This window comes from Cetorhinus maximus, chromosome 25 (genome assembly GCF_964194155.1).
Source record: "Cetorhinus maximus chromosome 25, sCetMax3.hap1.1, whole genome shotgun sequence".
Lineage (NCBI taxonomy): Eukaryota > Metazoa > Chordata > Chondrichthyes > Lamniformes > Cetorhinidae > Cetorhinus > Cetorhinus maximus.
The window spans coordinates 10,577,667-10,591,149 of record NC_135903.1 but is presented as its reverse complement, the minus strand read 5'-3'; the positions used below and the strand labels follow the sequence as shown (position 1 = coordinate 10,591,149).

Sequence of the window (13,483 nt, the reverse complement as noted above, 5' to 3'; positions counted from 1 at the left end):
AGCAGCTCCTCGCATTATCGCAAGATGCAGCATCTTATTTAAAAATAAAGCTGGCCAATTGCATTTGTAAAGATATTACTGTTGTGACAGGGGATGCGCAATACCATCATTACATTATTTCATTTGAAAGGGGCTACCCTCCGTTCTGCTAAAATTCAAAGGAGAAATGACGTTTGGCTCCAGTGAGCAGTGCAGGAGGCAATGCAAAAAGTTATAAAAACTTAAGAGCACAGAAACAGTCCATTTGGCCCAACTTGACTATGCTGGTGCTTATGAAGCCTCCTACCCTAATTCATCTCTCCTTCCATTCCCTTCTGCCTCGTGTATTCATTTAGCATCTGAAAATCAGAAGAGGTTTGTTCAATAAATTATCCTGGAAACATCAGAGTTTTGTCAGTGGTGTCGTTTCTGTTTACCTTAAGCTTTGGTACCCGCGAGTGTGGCGCAGACTGGGGTCCAGAGCAGCTCATTGGCGAGGAGTGGGAGTTTGAAAGGAATGCTTGAAGCTTCTGACAGCGGACGCCAGCAATCAGGCAACACTCAATTCAGCGACCAGAAGTGAAACATCGGTTAAAAGTTAATACAGCTTGTGCGGATGTAAGAATTAAAATATTTCGTGTACAAAGCAAAAGAATAATACTGACCTAAACAAAATATAAGAACATGAAGCCATTCAGTCCCTCTAACCTTTTTCCCAATTGGCTGAACTATATCTCAATTCTATTTACCCAAAGGGACATAGAGCACCGGATATACATTTTAGAGGGCCCTATCCACGCTCCAAAACTCAGTATTAGCTAGTTTACCCGGTTTTCCTCTGATTAGGAACATCCCAGGCATCAGCCTTGATTTGGCGCTGATTTGTCTTCTTCGGAGTTCTGCCATTAATTTCCGAGTTAGTGGAGCAGAACAGCGACCCGGGTTCTTGACTCTGATGGCTGTACAGCCGCTCTATGAATCTCTGTGATGATCAATTATCAACACCAGATTTAACTCCCAAAGGTGGAATAATCTGACCCTCAGTAGCTGTCTGCACTGACGAATGTAAGATCATTGTGGGCGAAAGTGAGCACCAGGTCCTGATGCCTGAGGATTGGTATCGAAGGGGTCAACTCCTTATAGAGTTGTAGGGGGGAGAATTGTGGGTTAGTATAGCAAGAGGGCGTTTATTGCTGTGATTAATATATCGGTTTTTGCGATTTCTATCATCATTTACACTTTTTGTACCCCAAAACTGAATTATGCTTAAAAGTTAATACGAACACAGGAATTAGGAGCAGGAGCCCCTCCCGCCTGCTCCGACATTCAATAAGATCATGGCTGATCTGATAGCAACCTCAACTCCACATTCCCGCCTAACCTTAATAATCTTTCACTCCCTTGCTTATCAAGAATCTATCTAGCTCTGCCTTAAAAATATTTAAAGACTCTGCTTCCTCTGCCTTTTGAGGAAGAGAGTTCCAAAGACTCAGTACCCTGAGAGAGAAAAAAAGTCCTCATCTCTGTCCTAAATGGGCCACCCCTTATTTTTTAAACAGTGATCCCTGGTTCTAGATTTTCCCACAAGAGGAAACATCCTCTCCACATCCACCCTCTCAAGACCCTTCATGATCTTAAAGATTTCAATCAAGTCACCTCTTATTCTTCTAAACTCCAGCGGATACAAGCCTTGGCTGTCCAACCTTTCTTCGTAAGATATTATCTAATAAGCCTTCTCTGAACTGCTTCCAACTCAGTTACACCCTTCCTTAAATAAGGAGACCAATACTGTACAAAGTACTCCAGATGTGGTCTCACCAATGCCCTGTATAGCTGAAGCTTAACCTTTACTTTTGTATTCAATTCACTTTGCAATAAATGATAACACTCTATTCGCTTTCCTAATTACTTGCTGTACCTACATACTAATCTTTTGTGATTCATGCACTAGGACACCCAGATCCCTCTGCATCTCAGAGCTCTACAACCTCTCACCATTTAATACACTTTAATGCTGATAATATACTTTTAAAAATTCTTCCTGCCAAAATGGACAATTTCACATTTTCCCACATTATACTCCATTTGCCCACTCACATAACCTATCTATATCCCTTTGTACCCTCAGTATATCCTCTTCACAACTTAGTTCCCTATCTATCTTTGTATCATCAGCATATTTAGCAACTATACCTTCTGTCCCTTTATCCAAATCCAAATTAATGTTTCTAAAGCGAAGTTTAACCTGTCAAGTCTCACCCATTTTGCTTTGGAATGTGACTTATTCAGTGTATTGAAAATAAATATCACCCCATAAGTTTAACTGAGTTTGAGATCCCCGTGGAGTTTTTTTAAATTATAAACCTGACACCTAAAATTTGCCCAGTGTTGAGAGCTCTGGCTAATCCAATAAAAGTGTAGTCTACTTTAAAATTTGGTTTGAATAGGACAGTAGGTTAAAAATTGGGGTAAACGCAAATCGCGGCATTGCTTCGCTGAAGATGCGGAACTTGGCTTGAATTAAGGTGAGCGTTGATCGAAAACCAGAACCGTGTGCCAATGAGATAGGAGGATGATGGAGCCATAGAGTTTACTGAATTTTAGGGATAGTAAGACAAAGATTTACTCTCATATGATATCTTTCACAACTTCAAGGCAAGCCAAAACGCTTTATAGCTAATGCAATACTTTTTAAAGTCTAGTCACTGGTGTAAGAAAGGCGGCAAAAGCAAAATTGCGCACAGCAAACTCCCATAAAAAGCACTGGTCAGATCTCTACTAGCATTTAAGTAGTTGTAGCTCTCACCTTTAAAATGAACGTGGGAAGTTTCAATGTTCCTTTATTTGTTGAGGTTTCTTGGCAACTTTTGTTTGTTTGTTGCTTTATGATATTTTGAATTCGAAACAATCTCAACCGTTTCAAACGGAATTTCCCATTCCCATTCCCAATGGATCTCCCAACCCTCGAATGTTTATCGAGTGTTCAGAATTCCGAGCGCAGTTTTGTTTGTTCTAAGGCGATTTATTAAAATGTCACTGATCATTTATCTAGAAGACAAAGATTTTTCGAAAATTCGGGTTCAAGGTATCCGAGAGTAATTTTTAACCCCCCAAAAAATCTAGGGCAGAATTACTCTGGCGAATTTATGAGGCGACCATAAAATGAGTGACCAAAACAAATTCTTATAATTAGTCCTGCGCACAATTTTCCTCAGATATCTAGTCTACCTGAACGAAATGGCTCAGAATTCCGATTCTAAGCCTCTAATATAAACGTCTCCTGCCCTATTCAGTAATTGTCTCTGTTCCAGCGAGATTACACTTGCTGGCGGATTATACATTTTGTATGTCAACTTGTTTAAAAAAAACTGAATAGTTTCCTCCCAAAAGTAATTTCTTCCAAATCAGTTTTGTTTGGTTCAGTTTAATATACGTTTGGAAACATAGGAACGTGGGAGCAGGAGTAGACCATTCAGCCCATCGATATTTATACAAGTCAGACGCACGTTGTGCCTCCAAGTAACAATCAAATAATTCCGATGTGGCTTTTGCAGATATTGACCCAGGGACATCAGTCAGCATTCCCCAGCCTTCCAGGTCCCGTTCATGTAAATATATTAAATGGTGTTTGGTTAAACTGGTCAAGATTTGAAGCAGATATAAGATGTTGTTGTAGAAACTCTTGTCTGGTGCCCACCCCCACCCCCCCAAGCCCCCGCCATTGCCACAGCAACTGCTCTTCAATCCCAACATTCAGTTTGATTTTTCAACTTCTCACAACCTCGAGGATATGTGATATGTGAAATCCCTTCAATCGAGTCATTTTCCCAAACCTATTCCACTAAAGATCTTTAACAGCACAGAGAGTGAAAAATGTCGATTTGTGAATTTTCCAACTCGAATCCCTTTCACTACATTCTGTTTCCCTTCCTCCATTAGAGCCAGAGGAGAAAGAAGCATGTTTCTAACCCAAATTATTACTTTCACTCTAGCACATAGCATGCACTCCAAGCACAGACCTCCTTTAATAAGGGAATAGTCAGTGGTTTCCCCTATGAACCAAACAATCGGGGACACAATTACTGCATCCGTGAATCAATTGCTGATTTAAGAACACGATGCAAATGTGACCATACTTAGGGAACGAAGGTCAGGGAGGCTTGACACGAGTTCAGATCCTACACAAGGTACAACTTCAGGCCCGAAGGGCCTGTTTCTGTGCTGTATAATTCTATGACCCTATGACAACCACATCCCGCTGACCCAGTGAAACAACGTGCTCCCTGCAGACTAGTTTACAACGACCTAGAAAACTTTGATAGTCTATACGGAAATTATAACTGGAGAGGTTAAGGGGAATATTCCCCCATAAGGCACATCTTTCCCTTTCCAAATCCAAGAAATTAAGAAACAACTTGCATTTTTATAACTCCTTTCACGCCCCAAAACAATTCACAGCCAATGAAGATTTTTTCAAATGGAGTTACTGTTGTAATGTACTCAATTTGCGCACAGCAAGCTCCCACAAACAGCAATGAGGTATTGATGGGATCATCTGTTTTAGTGATGTATGGTTGTGAAACGTTTGGCCTTACATCGGTCAGCAAGGCCCCATCTATCCACATTCCTGATCCCATTCCTGAATAATGCTTCTGGGGGGAAAATGAAAAAATGAGGCTAAAATATAAAAAAACATGCTGGTAGGTCAAGCAACATATTTGGAGAGAGAAAGAGTTGATCAATAGATGCTCAGTATTTGAGCATATTCCGGTCAGAGAGCGATAATTTTTTGGATACTAATGGAATCAAAGTTTATGGGAATCGTGCTGGAAGATGGGAGCTGAGTTGAAGATCAGCCAAGATCTCCGATGGTCCAAATGACCTACTCCTGCTCCCAGTTCTTATATTCTTACTGTCGATGACCTTTCATCTTAACAGAAATGTGACGCTCGGCGATGTGGAAATACGATTTACTGAGACCATTAGCGCCTAAACAGTGCGCGCTAGGAGTTGGCACAGTTGCTGCACTAGTGCTACATCCTGACACCAGTGTCTTTCTGTAGGTTAAGGAGCTGAGGAAACCAAACAGACTCAATGCACAACCTGGGGGAACTTTTTCTTAAGTGAAAAATTTAACCTAGGCGTCAATGACGCGAGGTGCAAGCCATGTCTCCCGGAATTCTGCAGATTCAGCGTTTTAACACCTTCCAGACTATATTGAAACAAGATGTAACATGAGTCCTCTGTGACATGCCTGAGTACATAAATAGTTCTGAAATGAGCTGGCGTCGCCCTGTGTATGAGGTTATGCTGAAGAACGTAGTGAGGGTCTACGAGTAGGACCGATCCTTGACTCATTGCATTGTTTGGATAGTGCATTGTGTTGATCCATTCAGTTGATACTTGGAATATTCTCCCCATTTTAATCTACTGAGATTTGGTTCTGGAGCTGAAATTGACCGGTTGGATCGTTAGTGAATGGAAAAGAGCCTCTGAAGTGATTTTTTTTGGGAAAAATATACTTTATTCATAAAATATCTGGCAGAACGTTCCAAACCATTTCAAAATCACCATTCACTGAAGTGATGCTTGTGCAGTCCAGTGCTGGCGCCTCCTTTTGTTCGTTATTCCTGGAGCAAGTCAGCATTCAAAGGGGCAGGGGCGGCCACATGGGACAGGAGGAGGCCGATCGGCCACTCGAGCGTGTTCCTCCTCCCTCCATACCTTTCTCAACAAAAATCTACCAGACCAACAAAACGATCACTCAGTGTGAGATTACATTTCCCAATGCTCGAGATATATTCAGGGTAATTCATTGCTGAAAATCTCGAGCTCTTCTGTTTCAAACGAAAAGTTAGAAAAGTTATAAAATACAAAGTGCGCGTAAATGTACATTATCTCTTGGTATTATGCACAGCTGTTTAATCAGCTTGAGAGAACAACTTTCCATAAATAGGTTCTGGTCCTTTAAATGAGGCAGTCTAATCTCAGCATTCGATGTTGCCAATTACATTAACACCCAGTACCTGCATGACACCCTCTTCTGGAATTTATCACGGGAATGCTTTGACATATTTGTTGATTATGTTTGAGAAAGATACAAAGTTTCTAAATTATCTTTAAACGAACGTTCCTTAATTTTACTTCGGAGACTTGAATTATAAACTTCACTCTGAACTGCCAGTGAACACGGCACAAGTTTCAATATTCGTCCCGCCCCAACTCGCTGGAGGTGAGGTGCTGGGAGGGGTGGGGGGTTTGGGGGGACTGGGGAGGAGATAAAATTGTATTAATTTTAAGGAGCACATTCGGTCTCGGTAAGATCATTCAACACCAAAATCAGTCCAAATATATCATTTCTCCTGCGAAACATGCTAATTTATTAATACCTAGAATGAGTCATTTAAAATTATTTTAAAGTGATTCTATCACACGATGTTCACAGGTGGTATTTTCAGAAATTGCTCAGTTGAAAGTCAGATCTTCCGCAGCCACCGAACTCTGGTCTCGAGTGTCTTTCCTTGATCCATTGAACCTGTTGCATGGACTAACTCCGTCCAGAAGCAGGACACATCTGCACCAAGTCTTACCTGAAGAAATGGATTCCGAGCGGCGTGGTTTCAGATATATGTGTCTATTATTACAGCCGCCCACCGATTTACAAAGAAACGGAGATCTCACCGTTTCAAAGTCTGTGTCCCTCCTGGAGAGTTTGGAATTAGCTACATCCCGTTCATTTCTCGGGGCTGTGGGGAATTTTTTTTTGGTGAACCAATCACTTCCCCCAATCAGGTCAAGAATGATCTTAAAGGTGAAAGACACCTCCTTTCTGCTTATGCTGAAAACTAAACATCAGATGCCCCGGGACATTCACTTCACTCAATGCCCTGTCCTGTTCCATTTAGTTCCCTTCCAATTAAATAGTTTCAGATTGGGACAACATTTGGAATTTATTGGGGTGCTAGTAAGAGCGAGCATTTCGTTTTAAATGAGCGTTTCTGTGGAAATACACGTCCTGTCAAAGAACAATAGGTAAATTATTCGATATTAATTCTTTTATTTAATTTTATAACCGATCGCTCCACTGCTGGATGAGCCTGGGATAAACTGTGGGGTTAAAAGGGTTGGGTGGGGAGATGGGTATTGAAGCCGAGAAAACCTGAATTAAACAGTGCGAATTGATGCAGTCGGAAGTCCAGGAACTCTTTCTTGCAAAGCTCAAAGTGTTATCAGGATTTACAGAACGACCCCGGCTCTAACCACCCCCCCTCCCCTCGACTGCTGGGAAATTGTACCAAAAAGAACTTTGGCGCCAGATCGCCATTGCTCATTGAGAAAAAAAAAATCACCACCCAGGAGATTTTCATTCAAAAAAAAAAGCCCTCCCGAGTAAACATCCTCCCGTATCCGGCGAGAGCTTTGCGTTGTTGCAGCCCTGTTTAACAAACACATTATTATTGAGCTGGCGTAAGGAGCTGGGAGCAAGTGGGGGTGGGGGTGTTTGGGGGGGACGAGCAGACTCGGTGATGTTTTGTAGTAAACAAAAGGGATTTTTGTGTGTGTGTGTGTGTGTGTGTTGGGGAGGGGGGGCAGAAACTGACGCGATCTTACACGTGAGGGGCTGGCCGTGTGTAACCACGTGGACCTCTCCCTGGCAAATATTTCAGTCATTTTTTAAGGTCGATTTTATTTGGAGGCGGTGCCACCAGCAACGTCCTGTGACATTTTCAGTCTGACTCAACGGGGTTTGGGGGGAGAAGACAGACTTTCACAGCCCGCCATACCGTTTCATAACTCCCTGTTTCCGGCTAACACTTTTTCTTTGGCCTTTTGTTTTTTTTCCTCCCTCTGCAACAACCCGAGGTCCGTTTACCATCTTAATTATTGTTACTGGTGGTTTTTTTTTTCGTTGGAAAGATCATTATTTTTAAGGTGCTGTGTTTCAATTTTTCTCCCTCCCTTCTTAAAAAAAGAAACCTTAAAAATCACAATGAACAAGCTTTACATCGGAAACCTGAGTGAAAGCGTGACTGTGCCAGAGTTAGAAACTATCTTCAATGACTGGAAGATTCCTTTTTCTGGGCAATTTCTACTAAAAACTGGTTATGCCTTTGTAGACTGTCCAGATGAAAACTGGGCAATGAAAGCCATCGATACCTTATCCGGTAAGCGATTTCAACCAATATCCAAAATGCAGGAAGAGTTGAACCCTCCTTGAGAATGCCGATCACTCGATATTCTGTGTTCCTAACCAGTTACTACAAATGGCCTACCTACCACTACTCCACTCTAGGAGTGGGGCTCTGGAGAGTTGCAATGGCCCCTTTTTAATTTCTGACGAACACGTTAATGATGCGAGCTCCCTAAAGCGTGGGATTCTGATTATATAGATTATATATATTAAAGATAGATATTTAATATAAAGATTGGAGGGGGAAAAGACGCGCCAATTCCTCCTTTACGTGAGAGGGGGGTTTTATATTTCTGGTAATCAGCAGGTTCCCTTTCTTAGTCAATTACACTCAACACACGCGGCGTTTGACCAAAAAATAAAGGATAAATCAAATTTCTATTCCGCACTTTGATAAGAGATCGCGGTTTAAGAAACACAGTCGGGTCTTTAGATCACATCTCTGGATCTGCTGCGGGTTCTACCCCCCTCCCCTCCCCCTTTGGATCAGGGTGTCTCTTGGACAGAATGGTTCGATGCTAGCGCTAGTCCTTCCCCTTCACTGATAGTAGGCCGTCATTTGCAAGCTCCGTAATAATACCACGTTTGCAGTTTTAATCCTGTATCTCGTCCCTTGACCCCAGGCGACCAGTGTCGGCAGTCCGGGTAACATTTGCTCCCTTGCTCCGATTGCTGTAAAACGGCTGGTATAATTAATGCCGGTCGCCCCCACCTCTCCGAATGATTCTATGAATTTCACACTGAGCCTACGATGGGGGCATAAACTGAGCCGAGGTCGGCCATGCTGATTGTGAAAATACTACAGGACTGGAAGCGTGCAAATATCTAGTGCGAGAAAAACATTCTAACCATATACAATATATCATTATATGATAAAGTTATTTTTTATGTTTACATTTGTGTAGGATGTGCAATGCAGCAGCTGTACTATAAAGTTGCTCAGTAACTTATTAAGGAAATTAATCCTCAATTATGTATATAAAAACACATACAGATTTTAACACATTCTTTCCACACACAGACACACACTTAAATACAAAATGTCAGAACCCACCCTGTTAATAACAGGCGGATCATTCCAACCAGTGTGTTTGAGTAGAGTTGAAGAAGATGAAACAATTCAATTAAATTAAATGCAAATATAAATTGCTTTCAGGTAAAGTGGAGCTCCATGGAAAACACATAGAAGTGGAACACTCAGTGCCCAAGAGGCAGAGGTATTATCCATTTCAATACTTGTTTTGCTTTTAATATTTATCTGGAAATAGCTGGAGAGTTGTGTGAAATGATATGGCGATTTGTTTCTGGTTCTTGGTTGGATGTGTGTTTGATTTGAAAATAAAATGACTCACAAAGTTGTGCTGCTTCCCAGTGATGTTTTTTTAAACTGCGCTTATGTATTAATGTAAAATGAAATATATTTGAAATTAATTGTTTCCTCAATATGTGTGACGCTGTTGCAATGTTCAATTGAGATAAAATAATGCAGCAATCCGTGGCTGGAACTGCAATGTGTGGTGGAGCAGATTTAAAGCGACGGGTGGGAAAATAGGATCAGTATTGAGAAACTGGATTTAGTGATTTTTGGCTTTCAAGACCTCTTTCTGTTTTCCTGCCCTGATATTTCAAAGGTCGCGATTTGAGAATGGGGAGAGGGCGCATGGTTAGTGATGCACCATTTTTTTCCCTCCCTGTCTAAACCGCTCAAATAGATTACGTTTCAAGTATTGAAACGTTGCTTTGGGTTCAAACCTCATTTGACTCCAAAGCCGATTGCGGGAACGACTCGATCGGTGAAAGGTTGCTGAGAGAGGAGTTGGATAAACTCTCCAAATGCAGTCAGCCTTCCGAGTTTCGCGTCCACCGTTCCCGTGGTCGCTTTAAATCGATAAGGGACGCGCTGCGTTGAAACAAGGATCCTTCTTTGCATCAGTATTGTGTGAATACGGTGGCATTTCACGTCCCTACATTCCTCTGTGTGCAATCGTTTAACGAATTGTGCTCGGTCTGATTGTTTCTGAATGAACTCAATCAAACTTCGTTAATGAAAGAGGAGATCGCGTTTTGAAAAGGCTATGTTTGGAACAAAGTTAAAACCTTTACCCAGAACCTAATGTGATACTATGAATGTATGTCCTAGTGTGGAGCCTTTGGGTGGGTCACTGATATACCTGTTAAAAGCAATTTCTTGTTCCTGCTTTGAACCATTTAGTGCATGTGTATTTTTTATTGAAATGTTGTTTAATCTGGTAAATTGGATGGTTCCTGTGGTAAAATGTCGAAAAATGCGCTGGTTCAAAAAATGCCACAAAACAAGTTAAGCTCTGATTTAACAACAGTAACTTTGTATCAGTTTATGTGATTATCTACTTAAAATGATAGAGTGGAGGGAACAAGTTATTGGTTTAGTTAGGCTGAAGCTATTGTTCTCCATGTCTAGGTTAGTTTTTTTAACCAGGTAGATGTGTGCTTTGTAACCAACGTTAACTGGTGTTGTTAAATATAACCTAGGGAAGCTTATAAACCTAACGATGCCCCTCTATTTTCAAAAGATTTAAGATGATGTTTGAATCAACCAATTTGAAAATTTTGTAAAGTAGTTTAAAAATTCAGCAAAACAAAGTTAAAATCAATTGACATGGTTATAGTGGATAATAAAAACATGATCATAACTTTAAAAATCTAATTAAGGAAGTTTTTGTTTTGTTCTCTGTTCATTATTCTGGTTTGGGAGGAATGATGAGTAAACACTGTAGATTGCAGACACAATTTATTGTTTTTGCTTTAGTTAAAAAAATTCAGCAGTTAAAATCCAATTATTTGGTTGTAGTGAACCCCTTCCTGCTTTATTTAAAATATTCTAACGTGTTTTAAGTTACAACATGGTAATAGTTTGCTTATGAAATCTTAACATCTTGTTTCTCTGTTCCACATGCAACTTTCATTTTTTTAAAAAAAGAGAAGTTGCAAAACTTTTACTGAAAGAACCCATGAAGTTCTGCAGCTCCAAAATACAATGTGTGATCATGTTTGTTGGAGTTTTAGTCCTTTTTTAATTGGGAAAATGGTTATAAAATAAATCCATCTGGAAACCCAAGTAAAAGTTAGAATGAAATTATGTTATCGCTCAATGGAGTGTTGTGTGTATGTGTACATGAATTGGTTGGTCTGATATCCTATTTACTGAAATGGGAAATTGCTGAAATTCTGAAGGCAGATCAAAGGTAATTTTGTAAGATATTTAGTAAAATTACCTTTGTAATGTTTGCTTTCAGTCATTAGAAGAACTGACAACATCTTGTATTTCATGAGAATATTTTTAAAACAAAACTTCAAACCCTCTATTGCTTCAAGTTTATTTTCTATTGTTATAAATGGTCTAATGTAACCAAATAACAGTATTTTATGATAGAGCTGTTTTATTATGTATACAAGCATACATTTTTGCATTGATAAAACAAATCATTTTATAGAATTCAGCAATTACTTTTTAGGTTGGAAATTATTGAAAATCTTTTCATTTGTATTGAGTGAATTATTTCCCAGGATTTAACTATAAAAGGATATTTATGCTGCATTGAATCTAGAGCTATTTTGTACTGTAAATAAAATGAGTAGCAGGGTGTTTTGTTTAAAATTATAGTATCTTTTAACTTAAAACAAATAAACTTCTGATAATGGATATAAAAAGTTAAATAGTGTTCAGCACTCACAAACTAAACTTAATTCCTCACATGATATGTGTGCTCCATTTAATTTTGATAATCATAGTAACAAAAAACTTAATATTTAACTGTGTAAAATTTAATTCAAAATAAATGTCACAAACACATGCAACTGTGTTCTCTTAGTGAAAAGATATGTTATAAAGATTGAAATGCTAGAAATTTGTGTTAAAAGACTAAATGTCTTGAAATTACCATCAGGATTATTGCCTTCTGAAGAGGGAAAAGATCAGTTAACATTCTGGATAAAGAACTACTTCCCCTCCCCCCACCCAACCTACCCCACCCCAGAAAATGTCAGAAACACACAGGAGCTCTGTCTGCATTTGAAAAGGGTTAATGTTGAGGGTGTTTGAAACATCAATCTGTCTATTCCCCTTTCAGATACTGGCATCTTGGCTGTGTCTCTCTTTAACTTAATTTTCCCATTTACAGAAAGGTAGTCTTTTATTTCTTTAACTGGAATGAAAATAATAACTTTAGATAAATTAATAACATTTTAAAAAGGAATCAGCTGTTGACATTCAGGAAAAAAAAGTTTAATTTCAAAATAAACTTTCAGAAGAGTTAGTCTCCATAGGTTATATTTTTAAATGTTTCACAAAATCCAGAGATACTTTTATGTACTTTTACAATATAATTTGAAGTAATCCAGCACAATTTATTCTAATGTCAGACATGGAAAAAGCATTCACTGACATTTTAGTATGTACAAGCGGAGAGGACAGAAATATCTTATTAAACAATGTTTGGTTGATATAGTTTGTAGATCCTGAAATGCTTTTCATGGCTGGAATGCCTTAAGCAAATTATTATGGAGGAATTTTTGTTCTAGCTTTGAAATTCAGTGTTAAAAGAAACAAGGAAATTGTTCCAGGAAAAGAATTTAAAAATTAAATTATTCAACGCATTTGCTCAAAAAAAGAAATTGGTCTGTATATTTTACAATGGAAATGGCTGATGTCTTCATTTGTGACAACATATCGCTTAAAGTATTTTGAATTGTTTGGCAATTTACCATGATTAACACAAATGGATAAAAATTATTTTTGAAAAATCCAGAATGTTTAGACAGTTACAATGCTGTAGTTAGCAAGAGGTGGAAAAGAAACAAAAATAATTATTTCTTAGATTTTCAGAAATAGGTTAAAAAGAGCTCAGTGGTTTTAGTAGCTGAGACAAAGAAATCAGGAACAAATTTCACTTCTGATTTATGCTGAGTTGGCTGATCTTAGCCATTCTAGCAGAAAGGGTGTGATGGAAAGCTGCACAATTGGCCTAGGTACCCCCTCACTGAGAGGAAAGTTGACTAGGATTCTTACTCCTGATTACTAACCCATAACTCCTCCTGGAAGGATTTATAAGTGGACACTGGGTTGAATCAGGAATGGGTTTAGATGTGGTGTCCTCCATGGGTGACTACACTTCCAACATTTACAGAAAAGACTTACGTATGAGTTACTTGGATGAGGGTCCTAACATCACCAAGTATCCATGAAACTATACCCAAGCAAGGCAGGGAGAAAATTGGCAACAAAATTCCCCCCTCAAAATAACAAAAGAGCATCTTGTGTCAAAGCCTTCCTTT

The 13,483-nt window shown here is 39.3% G+C and overlaps 1 protein-coding gene across 2 annotated transcripts in view; it reads left to right on the top strand.

Annotated features, from left to right (window-relative positions):
* The first annotated feature begins 7,932 nt into the window (after positions 1-7,932).
* Positions 7,933-13,483, top strand: part of igf2bp1 (insulin-like growth factor 2 mRNA binding protein 1) — a 172,093-nt gene continuing 166,542 nt past the window's right edge. Inside the window, exons 1-2 of one of the 2 annotated variants that reach the window (XM_078529420.1) lie at positions 7,933-8,144; positions 9,327-9,387. In XM_078529420.1, the coding sequence (XP_078385546.1) occupies positions 7,970-8,144; positions 9,327-9,387 (236 nt within the window). In that variant the 5' untranslated portion in view covers positions 7,933-7,969. Of the gene's footprint in view, positions 8,145-9,326; positions 9,388-13,483 lie in introns of those variants that run through there. The other variant, XM_078529422.1, reaches the window with a different exon arrangement.